Here is a 27,255-nt window from a genome sequence, read left to right on the forward strand (position 1 = left end):
ATTATATCACATGCGGTCGCTACTTAGATGAACAGAACCAACATCGAGGGGTAGATTGGGGTCACATGAGCTTGTAACACGGCCGAGTGCTATGCCATAAAACATTGCATTGCACTCTGACCAGTGTTATTCTATGGGGCAGCTCATATCTGCTATTATTTTCATAAGTGAACAATCTCCGCATTCTGCGATTGGCAGCGAGACATGGCTCACACACACCCTTACAAGTCTATTGGTTCGAGTGAAACATTGGACTGCGCTCGGATGTCATCCCAGTGCAGTCCACTATACTCTGAGACCGGCAATGGAGGAGATGGAGACATTACTTTTGCCGCCTCCTCCACACCTCTACTGCGATTCTCTCATGCGAGACACTAAGCACATTTCATTGACAGTCGGTTCATGCTTGCAGCAGAGCTGGAGCAGAGGGTCATTAGTACATTGCATCTGATGTTATACGCTCGTGAAATTCCATCAGTAATGTCAGACTGTTCAGCAGATTGGAAGTGTCCCTTCTGGCGCACCAGTAGAGAATATTGCCTTATCCTCCCTCCCATTTCTTATATCAACACAAAGCGTGCTTACCGACCAGCAGCTAAAGCAGCCGTACAGTCGGACACAGGCAGTTACACAGGATACATCAGAGACGTTATTGGAAGCTAATCTCTGCTCACTAACTTTTTTTTTTAATTATTAGAAATGCAACCAATTGTGAAAATGCTTAATTTCTATTATCTATTTATTAATCCGTGTGCCTGGGGCACTGCTGAGGTGTGATGGAAGCCCAGGTTGCTTTGATAGCAGCCTTCAGCTCGTCTGCATTGTTGGGTCTGGGGTCTCATCTTCCTCTTGACAATACCCCATAGGTTCTTTATGGGGTTAAGGTCAGGAAAGTTTGCTGGCCAATCAAGCACAGTGGTACTGTTGTTTTTAGACCAGTGATTGGTACTTTTGGCAGTGTGGACAGTGCCAAGTCCTGCTGGAGAATGAAATTTCCATCTCCAGAAAGATTGTCGGCAGAGGGAAGCATGAAGTGCTCTAAAATTTCCTGGTAGACTGCTGTGCTGACTTTGGTCTTGATAAAACACAGTGGACCTACACCAGCAGATGACATGGCTCCCCAAACCATCACTGATTGTGGAGACTTCACACTAGACCTCAAGCAGCTTGGATTGTGGCCTCTCCACTCTTCCTCCAGACTCTGGGACCTTGATTTCCAAATGAAATGCAAAATCTACTTTCAGCTGAAAACAAAACCTTGGACCACTGAGCAACAGTCCAGTTCTTTATTCCTTGGCCCAGTTAAGGTTCTTCTGGCGTTGTCTATTGGTCATCAGTGGCTTGACACAAGGAATGTGACACTTATAGCCCATGTCCTGGGTATGTCTGTGTGTGGTGGCTCTTGAAGCAATGACTCAAGCAGTCCACTCCTTGTGCATCTCCCCCAAATTTTTGAATTGCCTTTTCTTAACAATCCTTCCAAGGCTGCGTTTATCCCGGTTGGTTGTGCACCTTTTTCTACCACACTTATTCCTTCCACTCCTTGTAGAGTGTGTCAGTGACTGCCTTCTGGACATCTGTTCGGTCTTGCCCATGACTGTTGAGCCTACTGAAACAGACTAAGGGACCTTTTTAAACACTTAGGAAGCCTTTGGAGGTGTTTTTTGTTAATTATTCTAATTTACTGTTATAATGACTTTGGGGTTTTCATTTACTGTAAGCCATAATCATTAACAGAATTAAACACTTGAAATAGATCACTCTGTTTGTAATGACTGTATATAATATATGCGTTTCACTTTTACTTTTTGATGATATTCTAATTTTGCAAGAAGCACCTGTATTTTACATTAAAGAGGTTGTCCCACAAACAAAGTACATTTTAATCCATAGATCTTGGAATAAAAATAACTCCCACAATTGGATGCATTTCAATTAATTTATTTTTATTTATTTTACTCATTTATATAGCGCCATTAATTCCACAGCACTTTACAGGCATTATTGGCACTGTCCCCGATGGGGCTCACAATCTAAATTCCCTATCAGTATGTCTTTGGAGTATGGGAGGAAACCTGAGAACCCGGAGGAAACCCACGCAAACACGGGGAGAACATACAAACTCCTTTCAGATGTTGTCCTCGGGATTTGAACCCAGGACCCCAGCGCTGCAAGGCTGCAGTGCTAACCACTGAGCCACTGTTCCTGTGCTCAGATAATCTTATAAATGTGCTCCGTCTGTGTACTGTGTAATGGCCGTGTCTGACCGTTCAGGGACAGGTCGGATATACCACAGCTCCTGGGCTGGGGGAGAAAAAAATATATACAGACATTACAGCAGGGGATCACAGCTGATTCTGTCTGAAGTAAAGCATTTGTTTTGAGCTACACATCTGAAGTTCTGCTCAGCGTGGAATAAATTCATAACTTAATAACTATGAGTTAATGTGATCTGACCACAACTGCCTTTGTAGAATAGTAGGCAGAGATTTATGGGTAATATGGGAATCTGGGATTTTGCCCCCCAATCATTTATATGTGCATGTAGGTCTCTAAGACCAGTCCAACAATAGCTTTATATGTCTAGTCTGTTCTCCCATAACTGAGCTGAGAAATCAGTTTTTTAAGTGATATGCAAATGAGGCTGTAGCTCTGAAACCTCTGTCACTCCAACTCTGTTCCCCTCCCAGTGCCGCCTTCTCCTGCTTGTCTGACTGCTCCTTTGCCTGACAGGGGCTGTGTTAGTCTAGCAGTGGGAGATGGCGCTGAGGATGGAGCTGCAGTGACAGAGGCTTCAGATATACTATATCTTGTCAGCCTCATTTCCATATCAATTTAAACACTGATTTCTCAGTAAGGACGCTTTTCACTTTGCGTTTTGTTATATGCTCAGTGGTCCCATCGGTGCATACCAACCCAACAGACGTACACGCTGACTGAGCCATAGGCAAAGAAAGATTAAACCGCAACCACAGGATGGATTTCTATCAACCCAGGTATCTTTATAATCTGTATAACAGCGCAGACCTGACACTGTCTGTAGTTTGCCCAGCACAATCCTGCTGACAGGTTCGCTTTAAATGTGGCTTGGTTAGTAGATGGTGGTAAAGATTTTATTTACGTATGCAGATAAATGGTGCAGAATTATTCTGGTTTCCACTTTACAGAAGGTGGTGCGCAATGGGAGCTCAGATTGTTTTACAATAAAAATGAGTTAAAGCTTGTTTTGTTTCTTTAGCTACATCCATTAATGTTACAAATCTTCTTATCCCATTAGGCATTATTAAGTGATTTGGTCCAGAACTGGTTTCCTGAGCTTCCCTTAATGTACTTTGATGTAGGGATAACAAGCTACATGGTAAGTCAGTGGGCAGTGGTCATTGGCCGCTTGTAGTGGTGATGTAGACGGTTATATGTGCCTGCTTCTGTCTTCTTAGAATTCAGGGGGTCTGTTATCAGGCAGTATGGAGAGGGACCTGTTTGATGCCGAACCACTCAAGGAATATAGCAGCAAACGCCCTTTGGTATGCACTCAAGTCCAGAACCAAAATGTCTTACTCAAGGTATAGTATGGTTTTCATTATAGTCCTGTAAAGGGAATGTGTAATCAGAAAATGACCTACCGTATATACTCGAGTATAAGCCGACCCGAGTATAAGCCGACCCCCCAAAAAAACTTATTGACTCGAGTATAAGCCTAGGGTGGAAAATGCAGCAGCTACCGGTGAATTTCAAAAATAAAAATAGATGCTCCATACCATTCATTATTGCCCCATAGATGCTCCATATAAAGCTGTGCCATATATAATGCTCCATACCATTGATTATTGCCCCATATATTATCCATATATAGCTGTGCCATATAGAATGCTCTGCACCGTTCATTATGGCCCCATAGATGCTCCATATAAAGCTGTGCCCCATATACAATGCTCTGCACCGTTCATTATGACCCCATAGATGCTTCATATAAAGCTGTGCCATATATGCTCTGCACCGTTCAGTTTGGCCCCATAGATGCTCATTATAAAGCTGTGCCCTATATGCTCTGCACCGTTCAGTTTGGCCCCATAGATGCTCATTATAAAGCTGCCCCATATGGAATGCTCTGCACCGTTCAGTTTGGCCCCATAGATGCTAGATTCACTTCTGGTCCACTCACCGATTGTGGCAGACGGCCACACACAATCTCTCTGACTACCAGAGGACATACAGCCATTGCTGATATCCTCAATGCTATGCATTTGGGCAAAATGGAGCTCATTGTTCTGCTGAATTCCCCTGATGAATCTCCGTGATTGGAGAAGAAACGCGTTGGGAGGCATTTATTATTACACACTTGGTGGGGGGTGTCCAGTTTAAGGCTCACTTGGGCCTGTCCTTGTCAGGACAGGAGTAAATGCTGGGGCACGACAGGGGAGCAGTGAACAGGTCTCCACTCCCTTATACATTTCTCCATTTCTCCTGGACCCTCCCTGGGACCCGCTATTATCTACGTGGGTTTCCCTGGTCTGCAATTGGTGAGATCCAACCAGTTTTTTATCTGCACTGTTATCGGCGTGAGCACTTTTTTTTTGGTTTATTGTATGTCTGTATTTTAATGAGGTTATTAAAGGTTATGTTTTAATATTATTGGGGTATACTCTTCAAGCTGATATATACTGCTCTCCCTAAGAGTTGTGCAACAGTTTGGTATTCCAAGCTGCAGCTGTTATCTGTGTGGGGAATAGAGTAACATTGTTGACGTAAGGAATGCTGATATATTTGCAGGGGGGTATAGCCACACCATGTCCCTCCCCAGGTCCTCCTTAGCACTGCCCATTTTGGCAGAGCTGCCTGAAACTGTATTAGGCTATGTGCACACGTCAGTATTTCTTGCAGAAATTTCCTGATGAAAACCGGACATTTTCTGCAAGAAATCCGCATGCGTTTTTTTTGCGTTTTTACCACGTTTTTTTTTAAGCTTTTTTTTTCCCGGAGCTTTCCCAATGCATTATATAGTGGGAAAAATGCGAAAACGTAAAATTAATGAACATGCTGTGTGCACACGGTGTGTGTGTTTTTTTTTTTTCTCGGTTTTTCTCTATAAAAATGCGATAAAAACGCATACATATGTATCCTATCATTTAGAATGCGTTCTGCAATTTTTGTGCACATGATGCGTTTTTTTTCCGCTTAAGTAATTAAGCGTGTTCATTAATTTTGCGCTTTATTCGCGTTTTTCCCGCTATATAATGCATTGGGAAAGCTCCGGAAGAAAACGCACAAAAAACGCAGTAAAAACGCGAAAAAAAAAACGCATGCGGATTTCTTGCAGAAAATGTCCGGAAACATGGGGAAAAAAAAAAAGCAACGTGTGCACACAGCCTTAAAGTTTTTGGGCAGCTCCATGTTGCGCAAAACGTTTGCAACTTTTCAAAGTGATTGATGCCAGTTTTCTGACTTAAATGTTTTGATGAATTCGGGCCTATGTATGGCAAGTGACAGATCCTCTTTAACCCCTTTCTGTCATTGGACGTACTATTCCGTCCATGTGGGGTGGGCCCTAATTCCCAAGGACGGAATAGTACGTCCAGCGCGATTGGCCGCGCTCACGGGGGGAGCGCGGCCGGGTGTCAGCTGCCTATCGCAGCTGACATCCGGCGCTATGTGCCAGGAGCGGTCACGGATCGCCCCCGGCACATTAACCCCCGGCACACCGCGATCAAAATGAAGGGAAGCATCGCGCAGGGAGGGGCACCCTGCGGGCTTCCCTGAGACCCCCGCAGCAACGCAATGTGATCGCGTTGCTCTGAGGGTCTCCTACCTCCTTCCTCGCTGCAGGTCCCGGATCCAAGATGGCCGCGGCATCCGGGTCCTGCAGGGAGGGAGGTGGCTTACCGAGTGCCTGCTCAGAGCAAGCGCTTGGTAAGCCTGCAGTGCTCTAAGTCAGATCGGTGATCTGACAGAGTGCTGTGCAAACTGTCAGATCACCGATCTGTGATGTCCCCCCCCGGGACAAAGTAAAAAAGTTTTTAAAAAAATGTCCACATGTGTAAAAAAAAAAAAAAAAGGGAAAAAAAAACAAACCTAAATAAATAATAAAAAAATATATTATTCCCATAAATACATTTCTTTATCTAAATAAAAAAACAAAACAATAAAAGTACACAAATTTAGTATCGCCGCGTCCGTAACGACCCAGCCTATAAAACTGTCCCACTAGTTAACCCCTTCAGTAAACACCGTAAGAAAAAAGAGGCAAAAAAACGCTTTATTATCATACCGCCGAATAAAAAGTGGAATAAAACGCGATCAAAAAGACAGATATAAATAACCATGGTATCGCTGAAAGCGTCATTTTGTCCCGCAAAAAAAGAGCCGCCATACAGCATCATCAGCAAAAAATAAAAAAAGTTATAGTCCTCAGAATAAAGCGATGCCAAAATAATTATTTTTTCTATAAAATAGTTTTTATCGTATAAAAGCGCCAAAACATAAAAAAATGATATAAATGAGATATCGCTGTAATCGTACTGACCCGAAGAATAAAACTGCTTTATCAATTTTACCAAACGCGGAGCGGTATAAACGCCTCCCCCAAAAGAAATTCATGAATAGCTGGTTTTTGGTCATTCTGCCTTACAAAAATCGGAATAAAAAGCGATCAAAAAATGTCACGTGCCCGAAAATGTTACCAATAAAAACGTCAACTCGTCCCGCAAAAAACAAGACCTCACATGACTCTGTGGTCTCAAATATGGAAGAATGATAGCTCTCAAAATGTGGTAACGCAAAAAATATTTTTTGCAATAAAAAGCGTCTTTCAGTGTGTGACGGCTGCCAATCATAAAAATCCGCTAAAAAACCTGCTATAAAAGTAAATCAAACCCCCCTTCATCACCCCCTTAGTTAGGGAAAAATTAAAAAATTAAAAAAACGTATTTATTTCCATTTTCCCATTAGGGCTAGGGTTAGAGTTAGGGTTAGGGTTGGGGCTAGGGTTAGGATTAGGGTTAGGGCTAGGGTTAGGGCTAGGGTTAGGGTTAGGGTTGGGGCTAGGGTTAAGGCTACAGTTAGGGTTGGGGCTACAGTTAGGGTTGGGGCTACAGTTAGGGTTGGGGCTACAGTTAGGGTTGGGGCTACAGTTAGGGTTGGGGCTACAGTTAGGGTTGGGGCTACAGTTAGGGTTGGGGCTAAAGTTAGGGTTGGGGCTAAATTTAGGGTTAGGGTTTGGATTACATTTACGGTTGGGAATAGGGTTGGGATTAGGGTTAGGGGTGTGTCTGGGTTAGAGGTGTGGTTAGGGTTACTGTTGGGATTAGGGTTAGGGGTGTGTTTGCATTAGGGTTTCAGTTATAATCTGTTTAGGCACATCAGGGGCTCTCCAAACGCGACATGGCGTCCGATCTCATTTCCAGCCAATTCTGCGTTGAAAAAGTAAAACAGTGCTCCTTCCCTTCCGAGCTCTCCCAACATATGGGGTATCAGCGTACTCAGGACAAATTGGACAACAACTTTTGGGGTCCAAGTTCTCCTGTTACCCTTGGGAAAACACAAAACTGGGGGCTAAAAAATAATTTTTGTGGGAAAAAAAAAAGATTTTTTTATTTTCACGGCTCTGCGTTATAAACTGTAGTGAAACACTTGGGGGTTCAAAACTCTCACAACACATCTAGATGAGTTCCTTAGGGGGGTCTACTTTCCAAAATGGTGTCACTTGTGGGGGGTTTCTACTGTTTAGGTACATTTGGGGCTCTGCAAACGCAATGTGACGCCTGCAGGCCATTCCATCTGAGTCTGCATTCCAAATGGCGCTCCTTCCCTTCCGAGCCCTCCCATGTGCCCAAACGGTGGTTCCCCCCCACATATGGGGTATCAGCGCACTCAGGACAAATTGGACAACAACTTTGGGGGTCTAATTTCTCCTGTTACCCTCGGAAAAATACAAAACTGGGGGCTAAAAAATAATTTTTGTGGGAAAAAATTTTTGTTTTATTTTTACGGCTCGGCATTATAAACTTCTGTGAAGCACTTGTTGGGTCAAAGTGCTCACCACACATCTAGATAAGTTCCTTAGGGGGTCTACTTTCCAAAATGGTGTCACTTGTGGGGGGTTTCAATGTTTAGGCAAATCAGTGGCTCTCCAAACGCAACATGGCGTCCCATCTCAATTCCTGTCAATTTTGCATTGAAAAGTCAAACGGCGCTCCTTCCCTTCTGAGCTCTGCCATGCGCCCAAACAGTGGTTTACCCCCACATATGGGGTATCGGCGTACTCAGGACAAATTGTACTACAACGTTTGGGGTCCATTTTCTCCTGTTACCCTTGGTAAAATAAAACAAATTGGAGCTGAAGTAAATTTTTTGTGAAAAAGTTAATGTTAATTTTTATTTAAACATTCCAAAAATTCCTGTGAAACACCTGAAGGGTTAATAAACTTCTTGAATGTGGTTTTGAGCACCTTGAGGGGTGCAGTTTTTAGAATGGTGTCACACTTGGGTATTTTCTATCATATAGACCCCTCAAAATGACTTCAAATGAGATGTGGTCCCTAAAAAAAAATGGTGTTGTAAAAATGAAATTGCTGGTCAACTTTTAACCCTTATAACTCCCTAACCCAAAAAAATTTTGGTTCCAAAATTGTGCTGATGTAAAGTAGACATGTGGGAAATGTTACTTATTAAGTATTTTGTGTGACATATCTCTGTGATTTAATTGCATAAAAATTCAAAGTTGGAAAATTGCGAAATGTTCAAAATTTTTGCAAAATTTCCGTTTTTTTCACAAATAAACGCAGGTAATATCAAAGAAATTTTACCACTATCATGAAGTACAATATGTCACGAGAAAACAATGTCAGAATCACCAGGATCCGTTGAAGCGTTCCTAATTATAACCTCATAAAGGGACAGTGGTCAGAATTGTAAAAATTGTCCCGGTCCATAACGTGCAAACCACCCTTGGGGGTAAAGGGGTTAAAGGGTCGCATACGTTCTGCCTCCACTGTGATCTGGCAACTCAAGTTAAAAACAGATTCACAACAGCTTAGTTTTGCTCTCCTGCAATGAATAATATATCACTTATGTCCTGTAAATCTACTTTAACCTTCCCTTAAAGAGAGCTTGTCAACCCCATAATTAATATTAAATGAACTATACATTGCTATACAGGACTTGGCCCCTGTAAAGTGAATGCTAATACTGTACCTGTTAGTGGTAGTGATAGTTATTCAGAAAAATACTTTCAATTCACTTAATGTGGCTTCAGTGCACGGTTATGCCATTTTTATTTTGCATTTTGATGGCCTTGTCCTGCTTCCGATTGAGAGGGCATGCATCCCAAAGCTGTCTGAACTCGCCTCGTCAGTTTGTCTCTCGGACGCCGCGTACTACACTAAGACTCCTGGAATTTATCCTGCAGAGAAAAGCCAAGGAGCAGGATGTGCCCACCCAAACTGTGTGCAATATGAAATTATTCTACTTAATATTGAGCAGAAATAATTTAATCCTATTGGTTTGACTCTACAACAGACACGGTGTCTGATGTAGCCCCTCGAGAAAATTAGTTGCACTCCCCTGTACTAAAGGCTTTCCTTGCAGATTTGAACACTGTAAAGCGCTGCGGAATATGTTGGCGCTATATAAATAAAGATTATTATCATTATTATTATTATTTGAACTATCCCAGGTTTTTTTTTTTTTTTTTTTACAAATCTGCAACATTTACATTTTTCATGTTTTGCATCGTTTTTAACCCATTCACGGAGACATTGGAAAACACGAAAAACACTTCAAAAACGCTTGTAAAAACGAGTCAAAATGTGTTTATTTTACCCAGCGTTTTAACTGCTAACACAGGTTTTTGCTGACAGTACTCAGCGTTGGCACATACCCTAACATATGGCACTATAGAGCTTTTGGTTCCTTTCTTCCTGGGGGAGATCTTATTTGCGAAGGACAATTTGAAAGTGAGAGCTGCAGCATTATTACTGAATGTTTTCTGTGAATAACCGATCAGTGTCTACAAAAGAACAGGTTTACTGTATTATATTTAATTTGACGGTCTCCAGTGTTTGTAGCTTGAATGTCCTTGATTTTTAGTATTTTATCCTCTAGGGCTATTCTGTAGGCGTGGATACAGAAGCACAAGTAATTACAAGGGCATCGCAGTATCACAAGGCTTGGTTACAACAAAAAGAGCAATCTGGGATAATGCAACTTCTCTACTTGTTTTTTTGCAAGGTAATGAAGCTCAATGCACTTTAAAGAAAGGTATCCATTACATGACCTATATGTGTACCAACTACAGCAGCATATAACTCCTGGACTTCCGCACTTGTTTTCACATATAGCCGTAGTAAGGTCTCCAGTCCCAAAAGCATCAAAGCAGCCCTGCAACATTGTGAATTTTCCACCATGTTTCTCTATGGGCTCTGTTTTGTTGCATATAAACCTAACATTGATCTTCATTGCCAAAGTTCTCTAGTTAGTTTGCTTCAGTCTACACAATATATTTTTATAATGAATCATCCTTCACCACTTTTGTGTAGCAGAGGGTTCCATAATCGCACTGCTCGTACAGCAAAGAATCTCCGTCTGACGATTAAGTCTTCTTTCCTAGATGTAGAAGATATACCCCGTTGTCTTCATTGCAGGCCTGGGTGTACAAAGATCACTCGAAAGATATCTGAAGTGTCCGTACATATGGGTTTGCTTTGTAATAAGATTGACCCTTAGGGTACCGTCACACAGTGCCATTTTCATCGCTACGACGGTACGATTCGTGACGTTCTAGCGATATCGTTACGATATCGTCGTGTCTGACACGCAGCAGCGATCAGGGACCCTGCTGAGAATCGTACGTCGTAGCAGATCGTTTGGAACTTTCTTTCGTCGCTGGATCACCCGCTGACATCGCTGGATCGTTGTGTATGACACCGATCCAGCGATGTGTTTGCTTGTAACCAGGGTAAACATCGGGTATCTAAGCGCAGGGCCGCGCTTAGTAACCCGATGTTTACCCTGGTTACCAGCGTAAACGTAAAAAAACCAAACAGTACATACTCACATTCCGGTGTCTGTCCTCCGGCGTCTCAGCTTCTCTGCACTGTGAGCGCCTGCTGGCCGGAAAGCGAGCACAGCGGTGACGTCACCGCTCTGCTTTCCGGCTATGGTGCTTACACAGTGCAGAGAAGCAGAACGCCGGGGGACAGACACCGGAATGTGAGTATGTACTGTTTGTTTTTTTTACGTTTACGCTGGTAACCAGGGTAAACATCGGGTTACTAAGCGCGGCCCTGCGCTTAGTAACCCGATATTTACCCTGGTTACCCGGGGACTTCGGCATCGCTCCAGCGCCGTGATTGCAAAGTGTGACCGCAGTCTACGACGCTGGAGCGATAATCATACGACGCTGCGACGTCACGGATCGTGCCGTCGTAGCGATGAAAATGGCACTGTGTGACGGTACCCTTAGTCTACTTTAGTGTTTTTGTAGCTCCTTTACTAAAAAGGGTGAATGAATGTGGAGATAAAGGGAAAATAAGTGGGTGGGAAGGTGCAGTTAAATGTTTGGCTTCAGCATGATGCACCGAGCGCCTGTACTTTGTTTAATCATTCTGAACTGACAGTCACCTAAAGGATAAGTGAAAATGTATCAGTTTGTGATCACTATTAGGCCATGTTCACACTTCGCGGTTTTTACCGCGGATCCGCGGCGATTTTGATGCTGCGGGTCCGCAGCAGTTTCCATAGCGTTTACATTAACATGTAAACCCTATGGAAACCGCAAACCGCAGTGCACATGCTGCGGGAAAAACCGCGCAGAAACGCAGCGGTTTACAACCCGCAGCATGTCACTTCTTTGTGCAGAATCGCTGCGATTCTGCACCTATAGGAATGCATTGATCCGCTTACTTCCCGCATGGGGCTGTGCCCACGTTGCGGGAAGTAAGCGGATAATGCGCGGTTGCTACCCGGGGTGGAGGAGAGGAGACTCTCCTCCAGGCCCTGGTTAGCATAAATAGTGTAAAAAAAAAAAAAGAATTAAAATAAAAAATGATGCTATACTCACCTCTCAGCGCTGCACGCAGCCGTCCCCGGTCTCGGTTGCTGTGCGAACAGGACCTGCGGTGACGTCACGGTCACATGACCGTGACGTCACGAAGGTCCTTCTCGGCACAGCATCTTTGGAACCAGACCGCCGAGTGCAGCGCCGAGGAGATTGCGACGTCAGAGGGCGAGTATAGCCAATTTTTATTATTTTTAACATTACTATTGATGCTGCATATTGCTGCATATGCAGCATCAATAGTACAGGAGTAATCCCGCAGCGGAAACAGCGGAACAAACCGCAATAAATCTGCAGGGATAACCGCAGCGGGTTTGCCCTGCAGATTTATCAATTCCACTGCGGGAGAACCCACAGAGGTCACACGCAAAGTGTGCACATAGCCTTACTGAAGTGATGCCCAACAGTACATGTGAGACACTGTCTTGCCTATTGGTTAAAATTAAGTGTTGGTGTCCATCCCAAACCCACATTGTTGGGTTCTGCAGCAGGTGTAAAGGTGTATTGTAAATAAATCCTTTGCTGGGCCTCTTCCTGCGCCCCAACTTATGTCAGGGTAGTTGAAATCCCCCATAATAATTTCTTCTCCTTGATTTGCTGCCTCATCTATTTGCTTTCTGTGGATATTTTCTGCCTCTTCCATTATAATTTCAGACTTTTTATAACAAACCCCCTTTTTTATTGTGTTCACTTTTATAGCGCCATTAATTTCCACAGCGCTTTATAGACATTATCACCACTGTCTTCATTAGGGCTCACAATCTAAATTCCCCATTACTATGTCTTTGGACTGTGGGAGGAAACGTACGCATACACAAGGAGAACATACAAACTCTTTACAGTTGTGTTTGGTGGGATTTGAGCCCGGACCCCATTAACCCCTGCAAACCCCTTCTCTGTGAGCAAAGATTGGCTTTCTATATCTACATCCAGTATCTATGCTTCCAAATGCTCAATGTGCAAACATCTAGCGCAGCAGTATGCACCCTCAACAGCTCAACGCTAATCTGGATTTTACAAGCACAGGAATAAATAGAAATAGTGAATTAAAAAGTCACTCCTTTCTAAAGTCGCATATTTTGATTCACACACTTGAAGGGTTATTCTCCGCTTGTCTCCTGAGCAGCGTGCAGCTTTCCAGTCCTTCACTACCTTGTTGTTGGGAGAGGACTGAGCTACTGTGACCCATTGGTCTGTCAGTCCTTCTGAATGCTACACTGTTAAAATAGCATTCCTTTTTTTTATTTTTATTTTTTAGGGATGGCGTGCTCAAAACTGTCTGTCACTTGTAAATCTCCTGCTAAATGTGTGCTATGACTATCTGCTGTAAGTGAATAAAAATTATAAAATTGCAAATTTTACAAAATTTTCTTCAAATTTCCATGAATGTCATAAATAAACGTACGCTTCATTGACCGAACATTACCACTACCATGAAGTACAATGTGTTATGAAAAAAACACTTTCGGAATCACTGGTATGTGTAGAAGCATTTCAGAATTATTACCGCATAAATTGACACCTGCCAGAATTGAAAAATGGGGCATGGTCATTAAGGCCGAAAGCGGCCCCTACTTAAAGGGGTTTTCCAACAAACTAAAGTTTAATTAACCCCTTCCCGACCCATGACGCCACATAGGCGTCATGAAAACCCGTGCCAATCCGACCCATGACGCCTATGTGGCGTCATGGAATGATCGCGTCCCTGCAGATCGGGTGAAGGGGTTAACTCCTATTTTACCCGATCTGCAGGGAGAGGGGGAGTGGTACTTCAGCCCAGGGGGGGTGGCTTCACCCCCCCGTGGCTACGATCGCTCTGATTGGCTGTTGAAAGTGAAACTGCCAATCAGAGCGATTTGTAATATTTCACCTAAAAAACTGGTGAAATATTACAATCCAGCCATGGCCGATGCTGCAATATCATCGGCCATGGCTGGAAACACTAATGTGACCCCCCCCACCCCACCGATCGCCCCCCCAGTGCTCCGTTATAGGGTCCGGTCCCCTCCGTCCGCCTGCCGGCTCCCCCGTCCTGCTGTCCGCTCCCCCGTCCTCCTGCCCGCTCCCCCCCTGCTCCTATGTCACCCCCCCGTGCTCCGACGCCCCCCCCGTGCCCCGATCTCCCCCCCCTTATACTTACCGAGGCTCCCGGTCCCCGTCCGCCTCCATCATGGGCGCCGCCATCTTCCAAAATGGCGGGCGCATGCTCAGTGCGCCCGCCGGCCGGCAGATTCATTAGAGGTACATTTTGATCGCTGTGGTAGGTTCTATCACAGCGATCAAAATAAAAAAATAATAAATAAACCCCCCCCTTTATCACCCCCATAGGTAGGGACAATAATAAAATAAAGAAAATATTTTTTTTTCTTTTTCCACTAGGGTTAGGGTTAGAACTAGGGTTAGAACTAGGGGTAGGGTTAGGGGTAGGGTTAGGGTTACGGGTAGGGTTAGGGGTAGGGTTATGGCATGTGCACACAGAGCGGATCGGCCGCGGATCCGCAGCGGATCGGCCGCGGATCGGCAGCGGATCGGCAGCGGATCGGCAGCGGATCGGCCGCGGATCCGCCGCGGATCCGCAGCGGATCGGCAGCGGATCCGCAGCGGATCCGCAGCGGATAGGCAGCGGATCCGCAGCGGATTGGCCGCGGATCCGCAGCGGATTGGCCGCGGATCCGCAGCGGATTGGCCGCTGCGAATTCGAAGCAGTTTTCCATCAGGTTTACAGTACCATGTACACCTAAGGAAAACCAAATCCGCTGTGCCCATGGTGCGGAAAATTCCGTGCAGAAACGCTGCGTTGTATTTTCCGCAGCATGTCAATTCTTTGTGCGGATTCCGCAGCGTTTTACACCTGTTCCTCAATAGGAATCCGCAGGTGAAATCTGCACAAAAAAACACTGGAAATCTGCTGTAAATCCGCAGGTAAAACGCAGTGCCTTTTACCTGCAGATTTTTCAAAAATCATGAGGAAAAATCTCACACGAATCCGCAACGTGGGCACATAGCCTTAGGGTTAGGGTTGGAATTAGAGTTAGGGTTGGAATTAGGGCTAGGGTTTGAAATAGGGTTAAGATTAGGCTTGTGGTTAGGGTTACGGATAGGGTTAGGGGTGTGTTGGGGTTACAGTTGTGGTTAGGGTTGGGATTAGGGTTACGGTTGGGATTAGGGTTAGGATTAGGGTTGGAATTAGGGTTACGGGTGTGTTGCGGTTAGGGTTGTGGTTAGGGGTGTGTTGGGGTTAAGGTTGTGATTAGGGTTATGGCTACAGTTGGGATTAGGATTAGGGGTGTGTTGGGGTTAGTGTTGAAGTTAGAATTGAGGGGTTTCCACTGTTTAGGCACATCAGGGGTCTCCAAACGCAACATGGCGCCACCATTGATTCCAGCCAATCTTGCGTTCAAAAAGTCAAATGGTGCTCCCGCCCTTCCAAGCCCCGACGTGCGCCCAAACAGTGGTTTACCCCCACATTTGGGGTACCAGCGTACTCAGGACAAACTGGGCAACAACTGCTGGGGTCTAATTTCTCCTGTTACCCTTGCAAAAATAAAAAATTACTTGCTAAAACATAATTTTTGAGGAAAGAACAATTATTTTTTATTTTCACGGCTCTGCGTTATAAACTTCTGTGAAGCACTTGGGGGTTGAAAGTGCTCACCACACATCTAGATAAGTTCCTTCGGGGGTCTAGTTTCCAAAATGGGGTCACTTGTGGGGGGTTTCTACTGTTTAGGCATATCAGGGGCTCTGCAAACGCAACCTGACGCCCGCAGAGCATTCCATCAAAGTCTGCATTTCAAAACGTCACTACTTCCCTTCCGAACCCCGACGTGTGCCAAAACAGTGGTTTACCCCCACATATGGGGTATCAGCGTACTCACAACAAACTGGGCAACAAATATTGGGGTCCAAATTCTCCTGTTACCCTTGTGAAAATAAAAAATTGCTTGCTAAAACATCTTTTTTGAGGAAAGAAAAATGATTTTTTATTTTCACGGCTCTGCGTTGTAAACTTCTGTGAAGCACTTGGGGGTTGAACGTGCTCACCACACATCTAGATAAGTTCCTTGGGGGGTCTAGTTTCCAAAATGGGGTCACTTGTGGGGGGTTTCTACTGTTTAGGCATATCAGGGGCTCTGCAAACGCAACCTGACGCCCGCAGAGCATTCCATCAAAGTCTGCATTTCAAAACGTCACTACTTCCCTTCCGAACCCCGACGTGTGCCAAAACAGTGGTTTACCCCCACATATGGGGTATCAGCGTACTCAGGAGAAACTAGACAACAACTTTTGGGGTCCAATTTCTCCTGTTACCCTTGGGAAAATAAAAAATTGTGGGCTAAAAAATCATTTTTGAGAAAAGAAAAATTATTTTTTATTTTCATGGCTCTGCGTTATAAACTTCTGTGAAGCACTTGGGGGTTCAAAGTGCTCACCACACATCTAGATTAGTTCCTTGGGAGGTCTAGTTTCCAAAATGGGGTCACTTGTGCGGGAGCTCCAATGTTTAGGCACACAGGGGCTCTCCAAACGCGACATGGTGTCCGCTAATGATTGGAGCTAATTTTCCATTCAAAAAGCCAAATGGCGTGCCTTCCCTTCCGAGCCCTGCCGTGCGCCCAAACAGTGGTTTACCCCCACATATGGGGTATCATCGTACTCAGAACAAACTGGACAAAAACATTTGGGGTCCAATTTCTCCTATTACCCTTGGGAAAATAAAAAATTCTGGGCTAAAAATCATTTTTGAGGAAAGAAAAATTATTTTTTTATTTTCACGGCTCTGCGTTATAAACTTCTGTGAAGCACCTGGGGGTTATAAGTGCTCACTATGCATCTAGATAAGTTTCTTGGGGGGTCTAGTTTCCAAAATGGGGTCACTTGTAGGGGAGCTCCAATGTTTAGGCACACAGGGGCTCTCCAAACGCGACATGGTGTCCGCTAACGATTGGAGCTAATTTTCCATTCAAAAAGTCAAATGGCACGCCTCCCCTTCCGAGCCTTGCCGTGCACCCAAACAGTGGTTTACCCCCACATATGAGGTATCGGCATACTCAGGAGAAATTGCCCAACAAATTTTAGGATCCATTTTATCCTGTTGCCCATGTGAAAATGAAAGAATTGAGGCTAAAAGAAATTTTGTGTGAAAAAAAAGTACTTTTTCATTTTTGCAGATCAATTTGTGAAGCACCTGGGGGTTTAAAGTGCTCACTATGCCTCTGGATGAGTTCCTTGGGGGGTCTAGTTTCCAAAATGGGGTCACTTGTCGAGGAGCTCCAATGTTTAGGCACACAGGAGCTTTCCAAACGCGACATGGTGTCCGCTAACGATGGAGATAATTTTCCATTCAAAAAGTCAAATGGCGCTCCTTCCCTTCCGAGCCTTACCATGTGCCCAAACAGTGGTTTACCCCCACATGTGAGGTATTGGTGTACTCAGGAGAAATTGCCCAACAAAATTTAGGATCCATTTTATCCTGTTGCCCATGTGAAAATGAAAAAATTGAGGCTAAAATAATTTTTTTGTGAAAAAAAATTACTTTTTCATTTTTACGGATCAATTTGTGAAGCACCTGGGGGTTTAAAGTGCTCACTATGCTTCTAGATAAGTTCCTTGGGGGGTCTAGTTTCCAAAATGTGGTCACTTGTGGGGGAGCTCCAATGTTTAGGCACACGGGGGCTCTCCAAACGCGACATGGTGTCCGCTAAAGATTGGAGCCAATTTTTCATTAAAAAAGTCAAATGGCGCTCCTTCCCTTCCGAGCCCTGCCGTGCGCCCAAACAGTGGTTTACCCCCACATATGAGGTATCAGCGTACTCAGGACAAATTGGACAACAACGTCCCTGGTCCAGTTTCTCCTTTTACCCTTGGGAAAATAAAAAAAATTGTTGCTAAAAGATCATTTTTGTGACTAAAAAGTTAAATGTTCATTTTTTACTTCCATGTTGCTTCTGCTGCTGTGAAACACCTGAAGGGTTAATAAACTTCTTGAATGTGGTTTTGAGCACCTTGAGGGGTGCAGTTTTTAGAATGGTGTCACTTTTGGGTATTTTCAGCCATATAGAACCCTCAAAATGACTTCAAATGTGAGGTGGTCCCTAAAAAAAATGGTTTTGTAAATTTTGTTGTAAAAATGAGAAATCACTGGTCAAATTTTAACCCTTATAACTTCCTAGCAAAAAAAAAAATTGTTTCCAAAATTGAGCTGATGTAAAGTAGACATGTGGGAAACGTTATTTATTAACTATTTTGTGTCACATAACTCTCTGGTTTAACAGAATAAAAATTCAAAATGTGAAAATTGCGAAATTTTCAAATTTTTTGCCACATTTCCGTTTTTTTCACAAATAAACTCAAAAATTATCGACCTAAATTTACCACTAACATGAAGCCCAATATGTCACGAAAAAACAATCTCAGAATCGCTAGGATCCGTTGAAGCGTTCCTGAGTTATTACCTCATAAAGGGACACTGGTCAGAATTGCAAAAAACGGCAAGGTCATTAAGGCCAAAATAGGCTGGGTCATGAAGGGGTTAATAGATTTTGGAATAATAATTTCCACAATTGTATGTGATTAAAAAAAATGTTCCTGTACTGAGATAATCTTTATAAATGTGCCTCTGCTGTGTATAATGGCTGTGTCTGACCGTACAGTAGCAGGTCGGGAATACCACTGCTCCTGGGTAGGATAGAAAGCAAGAGAGTATACAGACATGACAGCAGGAATCACCGCTGATTCTTTCTTTGAAGTAATAGAAAGTTTGACTAACTGTTCCACGAATAGCAAACGTCTTAATAACATTTAATTCTGTTGAATTCGGGATGCCAAGGTCTTTGGAGAAAGTCTTAAGGTACCTTCACACGAAGCGACGCTGCAGCGATAGCGACAACGATGTCGATCGCTGCAGCGTCGCTGTTTGGTCGCTGGAGAGCTGTCACACAGACCGCTCTCCAGCGATCAACTATGCCGAGGTCCCCTGGTAACCAGGGTAAACATCGGGTAACTAAGCGCAGGGCCGCGCTTAGTAACCCGATGTTTACCCTGGTTACCAGCGTAAAATCTAAAAAAAACAAACAGCACATACTTACATTCACGTCCCCCTGCGTCCACTTCCTGACTGACTGAGCGCCGTACAGTGAGAGCAGAGCGGTGACGTCACCGCTGTGCTGCTTTCACTTTCACTTTGCGGCGCTGAGTCAGAGGAGGAAGCAGACTGCAGGGGACGCAATGTGAGTATGTGCTGTTTGTTTTTTTTACATTTTACGCTAGTAACCAGGGTAAACATCGGGTAACTAAGCGCGGCCCTGCGCTTAGTAACCCGATGTTTACCCTGGTTACCAGTGTAAAATATCGCTGGTATCGTTGCTTTTGCTTTCAAACACAACGATACACAGCGATCGGACGACCAAATAAAGTTCTGGACTTTATTCAGCGACCAGCGACATCACAGCAGGATCCTGATCGCTGCTGCGTGTCAAACGAAACGATATCGCTAGCGAGGACGCTGCAACGTCACGGATTGCTAGCGATATCGTTATAATGTCGTTTCGTGTGAAGGTACCTTAATGTCCTTAAAGACTGCTAAGTGCTTGGTGATAATTGCATTTCTGGTATGATCAGACAGCTCTATTGTTTGGCTTTTTAAAGCATCAAAGCACCAGGGAATAAAATCTAGCCTTTTTAAACCTCCACCATTAATAGGTTAAAGTCATGTGAGCTCTGACAAGTTTAAGGACATGAGTCTAATTTCTAATTAATCACAGGATAAATTCTGATTTTTCCTTTGTTTCAAAATGACCAATGGCTGGCATTAATTGTGCCTTGGCATTAATTCAATTTTGTATTTTTATTTTTTTTTCCTCACAAGCAATTAAATGAGTTTAGGGGCCCAGATCTTCACCGACCTGCTTGTAATTATAAGGGCACTGAAATATGAAAAAAAGCTTAATGTTTTAATTACACTTCAAACTACTCAAAATATATCTATTTTATTGTGTATCTTTCTCAGTTTGATCCCGTAGTGTACCTGATGGTTCCCTTCTATCCAGGCGACAGTTTGGGCCACATTCAAGCCAACAATAAATTGAGTTCATATGTAAGTACATTGTGTCTTCATTTTACAGCTTGTCCACTACTCTGACAATCCCTTCTCAATCACTATATGTTTCCCCCATGTAAAGTAACAGCTATACTCTCCTCTGGTTCATGGGCGGTTCCAGCGGTGGTGGTGGCTTCACTCATGGGGCTTGCGTGACATTGGCTGCTGCTGGGCTTGCACGCAATAATCAATGGCTACTTCAGTCTCGCTGCCTTCAGATGAAACTTAGAATTGCTGCTGCTCTGATTTCCTTTTGATGTCCATAATGTCGGAAGAAGGTGAGCGTAAAGCGGCCACTGATTGGTTGCAGGGCTCGCTTGACATTGTCATGTGAGCCCCGGGAGACCAGGCATCAAAAGTGCTGGAAATGTAGGTGAGTATAGCAGTTATAATTTTACATGGGTGAATTACAGCATTTGAGTAGTGGGCCACCCCTTTAATGTGACTTCCTCTGAGCTTATCGCACAGTTCTATTTCTGCCTTTTATATTTTGTATGTATGTTCGCATTTCATGCATGTTGTCACTTGGATGACTTGAGTGATGGTACTGTTATTCAATGATTTTTAGCAATTTTACTGTTTTGTGAAAATTCCTTTGCAGGAGACAGGGCGAGTGATGAAAGGGGTCGCACATGGCCTGCATACTCTGCATGCCTCCAATATAATTATTGGCTCCTTACATGACAACAACGTGTTCGCTGTGAATCGTGAGAGGGGCATAGTTGGAGATTTTGACTTCACAAGAAATGCTGTAAGTAAAAGTTACTGAAGTGTTGACAAGTGCGGTGATTGTGTTACATTGGTGTATTTGGGAGACAGTGTGATGACATGCAGGGATGAATGGTTGCCACCTCTATCCTGAGTGTTAACATGGCATCTGGGTCTAATCATTGTTTCTAGTCACGATGATTGTCAGTTTAATTTACCTATTTCTATGTAGCAAATTGTAGGCAGCGTTGAAGTGCACAGACTTCTGTATCTAAAAGTCTTGTTCTAGAGTGAGATGAAGACTTCTCTCGACAGTTTTTGGATTATTCCTATATTTTTTTTTTTTATCTACTTTGCAAATGTAGAACATTAGTAATGTAGCTTCTAAGGTGATGGTGAAATACACCCCTGATGTGCTGCATTTTAAAATGTACCTATCACTTGCCCCCACAAATAAAAAGGCTTGTATAAATCCCAGAACTCCCCTGATTCTGATGCTCTTTTCCATTTTGAGCTTTGATGCTCCATTGCAGAGATATTAACATTTACAATTATTGGAGCACAATATGTGAAATCTCTGCTTTTAGTGCATCTGCGGTTTCTTCAGAGTGCTCTCTCGGGGCTTGTGGTTTCCCCCCACTCTCTCAAGGGTTTCCAGTCACAGCTTGGCAGTTTTGCAGTGTTACTACCTTCTCGCAGGCCGTGTTTTCACCCTTCCCTCCCAGATGCTGCCAATTATTTTTATTAGTATTATTATTATTTATTATTATAGCGCCATTTATTCCATGGCGCTTTACATGTGAGGAGGGGTATACATAATAAAAACAAAGAAAATGATTAGTGAACAAAAAGAGAATTAAACCACACTAATACATATAAGGATAATAAGTGAAAAATAAAAAAATTAATTTATGAAGTGTGGTTTGATGGACAGTGGAGACCACTAAATAACAAGGAACAGCACCAACCCAGGAAACGGAAACCAAGGAAAAAGAGAAATACAACCAAGGAATTCATATAAGTGTATCTTTATTAAGGCAATAGCAAAACAATATACAAAAAAATATACAAAAAAATAATAATAATATTAAAATTTAATACACCAATTATATAAAAATGTGCAACACGAGATAACAATAAAGGTACAGATAATCAATAAAACAATTAATAGTAATTTTATATCTATCATATGACCGGAATAAAAATAAATAAATGTAAGCAAAGGAATGATCTCAGGCCGTTTAAAAGTGAAATAAGAATATATATAAACAAATGTGAAGAGGCACTAAATAAAAAAATATAATAAAGTAATAGGGGTGGAACACTGTTAAATGCAAGGTATCAGCTACAAGGGAATATATAAAGTGCGTAAGTGCCGCAGCAGCAAATAAAGGAAGGGGCAAGTTTATGTAAAATACACAAACGTCCCAAAAGTGCATAAGATAAGCAACAAAGCTGTAAGTAATATCACACAGTCGGCAAATTGTGATAAGGATGACCTATAAACAAATCATTGTGCCATAAAAGAAAAAGAATAACAGCATGAATGTAGCCCCAATGGTATAGCGTGAATGAAGTACTACTATAACACAGCTGAACCGGAAATCAGACGAAAAGGATAAAATATGTAAGTCCGGACATAGGAAGTACCTTATGAATTTGATACCAGCGTGCACACGCGCCCCGACGTGTTTTATTGATTATCTGTACCTTTATTGTTATCTCGTGTTGCACATTTTTATATAATTGGTGTATTAAATTTTAATATTATTTTTTTGTATATTTTTTTGTATATTGTTTTGCTATTGCCTTAATAAAGATACACTTATATGAATTCCTTGGTTGTATTTCTCTTTTTCCTTGGTTTCCGTTTCCTGGGTTGGTGCTGTTCATAATAAAAACAAGTACAATAATCTTGAACAATACAAGTCACAGCTGGTACAGGAGGAGAGAGGATCCTGCCCACGAGGGCTCACAATCTACAAGGGATGGGTGAGGATAGAGCTGGTCGTGCAGTGGTTTGGTCGATCGGTGGTTACTGCCGGTTGTAAGCAATCAGTGTCTTTTTTTTTTTTTTTTTTTTTTTAAGCAGGTGACCTGTCCTCTTTAATGTGATACTTTTAAGGGCATTTGCAGCCTCTTGTTTTACCTCGGTTGTGTTCAGAGGCGATACTGAGTGCCAATCAGGACCGCTCTGGGGGCCTGGTGGGTATGTTACATATAAGCTGGCTCAGTGGTCGCTGGGAAAAGCCTTCTGTAGTAATACATTCCCTCTATCATCTCTCTGCACCTAGTGAAGGAGAAGGATTTATTAATGCCCTGCGCATTCAAAATGAAAACATTATATTAGATTGTCAAAACCCATCATCATATCATCATGCCGGTGTGTTAATTTGCACTCTGTTACCTTGTGCCGGTAGTGATAAAATATGGCTGCTTTGTCAAGTGGCTAAAGGATGTAAGAATGACTTGTTCCTACAGCATTTGTTTTATGGGATATTCCAGTTTTTATGCTTTTAATATATTTGTAGAATATAACCTTCTAAGTTGCATGTATTTGAGTTTTGCTCACATATGTTCTGTCAGTGCAGTCACATGTAGCACCGTTTACTCCTTTGCAATGCAGCCTTAGGCTAACTAAACAGGAGTAAGCATGGCGTGGGTCATGAGACACTCGCACAACATGACTTGAGCATTCACTGAACTTTGTTTAGATATTTAACCCATTCCTGACATTGGACATGCTGGTACGTTCTATTTGGGAAGGTGTTCCCGCACCAGTACGTCCAGGTGATTGTGTGGTCACAGGAGCTGTGCCCAGCGTTCAGCTTAACTGATAGCCGAGCTCCTATAGCAAAAGGATTTTCCACCAAACAAAGTACATTTTAATTAGTAGATCTTGGAATAAATATATGTTCCACAATTTCTTGTGATAAAAAAAACAACATTTTACAAATGTTCCCGACTAGTACTGCTGAGGTCGGTACCCCCAAAGCCGGGACATGTCAGCTGTTTTGAACAGTGGCATTTAACTACCACTTCCGGCCATCGGGCTGGAAATGAGCGCATCGCCGACCCCCGTCACATGGTCGGGGGTCAGCGATGCGTCGGCATAACAACCAGAGGTTCATTGAGACCTCTACGGCGCTATGAGCGCCACCCTGTAATTCAGCTACATAGGAGCGATCTCTGCTTCGCTCTATGAAGCAGAGCCGATCGAGTTGTGCCAGCTATTGAAGGATGGCAAAAGTAAAAAAAAAAAAAAAAAAGTAAAAAAATATATATAAAAGTTTAAATCACCCCCCTTTCGCCCCATTCAAAATAAAACTATATTAAAAAAATCAAACCTACACATATTTTGTATCGCCGCGTTCAGAATCGCCCGATCTATCAATGAAAAAAAAAAAAAAGGATTAACATGATTACTAAACAGTGTAGCGAGAAAAGAATTCAAAACGCCAGAATTCCGTTTTTTTGGTTGCCGCGACATTAAATTAAAATGCAATAACGGGCGATCAAAAGAACATATCTGCACCAAAATGGTATTATTAAAAACGTCAGCTCGGCACCCAAAAAATAAGCCCTCACCCGACCCCAGATCGCAAAAAAATGGAGACGCTAGGGCCATTTTTTTTGTTTTTTTTTTTCTTTTATACCACTTAGATAAAACGTAACCTAGACATGTTTGGTGTCTATGAACTCGTAATGACCTGGAGAATCATAATGGCAGGTTAGTTTTAGCATTTAGTGAATCTAGCAAAAAAGCCAAACAAAAAATAAGTGTGGGATTGCACTTTTTTTTTTTGAAATTTCACCGCACTTGGATTTTTTTTCCCGTTTTCTAGTACACGACATAGTAAAACCAATGATGTCGTTCAAAAGTAAAACTTGTCCCGCAAAAAATAAGCCTTCACATGACCATATTGACAGAAAAATTAAAAAGTTATGGCTCTGGGAAGGAGGGGAGCAAAAAACCGAGAACGCAGAAATGGAAAAGGGCAAGGTCTTGAAAGGATAAAAGCAGACATGAGGGAAATGTTGTTTATTAATGTTTTTCTATGGTATGACTGTCTGGATTAAAGGGATAATCATTCACATTTTGAAAATTGCTAATTATTTAACATTTTTGTTAAACTTCTTTTATTTCTCCTTCGCCTCATTGGGGGACACAGACCGTGGGTGTATGCTGCTGCCACTAGGAGGCTGACACTAAGTGATACAAAGACAGTACGCTCCTCCCCTGCAGTATACACCCTCCTGCTGGCTCTCAGCTAACCAGTTCTTGCTTAGTGTCTGTAGGAGGCACACGGGTCTGTTTCAGACCCCAACGTTTTTATTTTATTTTTTACTTTTCTGTAAATTTTTATTTTTTTAATTAACGGATTGAAGGGGGCGACGGTTCCTTTCAAGGTTCCGATCTCCCCCGAATCAACAGGCGAGCACGGCGAGTATACCTCCCCGTACCCTCTCCTGCGACGTGGGAAGCCATGCCTGAGCTCACCTCAGGGGCGACGGTTCCTTTCATGGTCCCGATCTTCCCACACCAGCAACAGGTGACCACATGGAGTGTCACCTCCATGTACACTCTCCTGGAGCCAGGCCTAATGCCGGACAACTGACCCTGTCCACCCGAGGGCTGAACTCCGTGGATGTACAGAGGCCCCTCTCTATGGCGTCCGAGCAGCCCCCGCTGTCCCACCACGGTTAAAGCGGATGGCACAAGGAGGCGGACGGTTCCTCTCCACCTCCCTAACAAAGGGATGGTCGATTGAGGTTTATCCCTGCACCGTCCATGCTGCACAGAACAGCGCTGAAACCCACATCCGCAGCGGCTCCATGCCGGGACGCGCACCGACGGTGAGTGGACTCATCTTCAGAGGAATATCCACATGCTGACAGGCAGCCTCAGCCACTTTCCTGTGGCCCACCTCTCTGAGGTAACGCTCTGGCCGGCTGCAAAAATTTAGCCCCTGGCTTCGGCCGATGTGTAGGCCGCATCCCGGAAGTCTCGCCTGGAACGCTCCGCTGGTGTCGCCCGCCGGCTACAGAAATTTAGGCCCCGGCTTGGGCCTATTCAACATCGTGTCTGTGGCTCCGCCCCCCGAATTGGCACTTCTCGCTCTCTGCGAGATTTTATCAACTCTGCCGGCTCACACTGGGGCGACGTTTTTTTTGCATTAAAGGGGCACATCCACTTTACATCAGTACTCGTGTAAGGAAGTACCTGACCAGTCCCTTAAACGACCAGTAGTCCCTGGTCTTAAAGGCACATGACAGTATTCCCTGGTTCCCTGGTCTTAAAGGCACACGACCAGTATTCCCTGGTCTTAAAGGCGCATGACCAGTAATCCCTGGTCTTAAAGGCATATGACCAGTATTCCCTGGTCTTAAAGGCGTATGACAAGTATTCCTTGGTCTTAAAGGTGCATGTCCAGTATTTTCTGGTCTTAAAGGCGCATGACCAGTATTCCCTGGTCTTAAAGGCGCCCGAACAGTATTCCCTGGTCTTAAAGGCGCATGACCAATATTCTCTATTCTTAAAGGCGCATGACCAGTATTCCCTGGTCTTAAAGGCGCATGACCAGTATTCCCTGGTCTTAAAGGCGCATGACCAGTATTCCCTGGTCTTAAAGGCGCATGACCAGTATTCCCTGGTCTTAAAGGCGAATGACCAGTATTCACTGGTCTTAAAGGCGCATGACCAATATTCTCTATTCTTAAAGGCGCATGACCAGTATTCCCTGGTCTTAAAGGCGCATGACCAGTATTCCCTGGTCTTAAAGGCGCATGACCAGTATTCCCTGGTCTTAAAGGTGCATGACCAGTATTCCCTGGTCTTAAAGGCGCATGACCAGTATTCCCTGGTCTTAAAGGCGCATGACCAGTATTCCCTGGTCTTAAAGGCGAATGACCAGTATTCCCTGGTCTTAAAGGCGCATGACCAGTATTCCCTGGTCTTAAAGGCGCATGACCAGTATTCCCTGGTCTTAAAGGCGAATGACCAGTATTCCCTGGTCTTAAAGGCGCATGATCAATCCGAGGAGCCCTCCACTGCCAACCCCAGCTTATCCTCTAGTTCCCCTCAGTGGACTCTGTCACTGACCGCAATCCATGGTTCTCTGACCAAGAGATTGAATCCCTTCGTGTACCCTTCGTGTACCCTATGTGGCTCGGAGTGCTCGCAGGACCGATATACATGGTCCCTATCCTACATGGGAGCTGTCAGCTAGCAGGGGCCGCAAGTATTCTAGAAACGTACAGGTGTCTAGAAACATACAGGCATCTAGAAAACGGTAGTTTTCATTTCCTGCTCCCTCACCAATGATTTGATGACAAGTCTCTGAATATGGATTGGATATTGCCTGAAATTGCCAGAGCTTCAGAGAAGAGTAACCAA

At 43.6% G+C, this 27,255-nt stretch overlaps 1 protein-coding gene across 5 annotated transcripts in view; it reads left to right on the top strand.

The window, feature by feature from the left end:
* The window catches only part of STK31 (serine/threonine kinase 31), a 150,438-nt gene that overhangs the window by 97,751 nt on the left and 25,432 nt on the right, over positions 1-27,255 (top strand). For all 5 annotated transcript variants that reach the window (XM_077268772.1, XM_077268775.1, XM_077268776.1 and 2 more), the window contains 5 exons: positions 3,278-3,358; positions 3,438-3,563; positions 10,099-10,224; positions 20,061-20,147; positions 20,752-20,901. In XM_077268772.1, coding sequence (XP_077124887.1) covers positions 3,278-3,358; positions 3,438-3,563; positions 10,099-10,224; positions 20,061-20,147; positions 20,752-20,901 — 570 coding nt within the window. The remainder of the gene's footprint in view (positions 1-3,277; positions 3,359-3,437; positions 3,564-10,098; positions 10,225-20,060; positions 20,148-20,751; positions 20,902-27,255) is intronic.

The sequence above is a fragment of the Ranitomeya variabilis genome, chromosome 6, assembly GCF_051348905.1.
Source record: "Ranitomeya variabilis isolate aRanVar5 chromosome 6, aRanVar5.hap1, whole genome shotgun sequence".
In the NCBI taxonomy this organism is placed as follows: Eukaryota; Metazoa; Chordata; class Amphibia; order Anura; family Dendrobatidae; genus Ranitomeya; species Ranitomeya variabilis.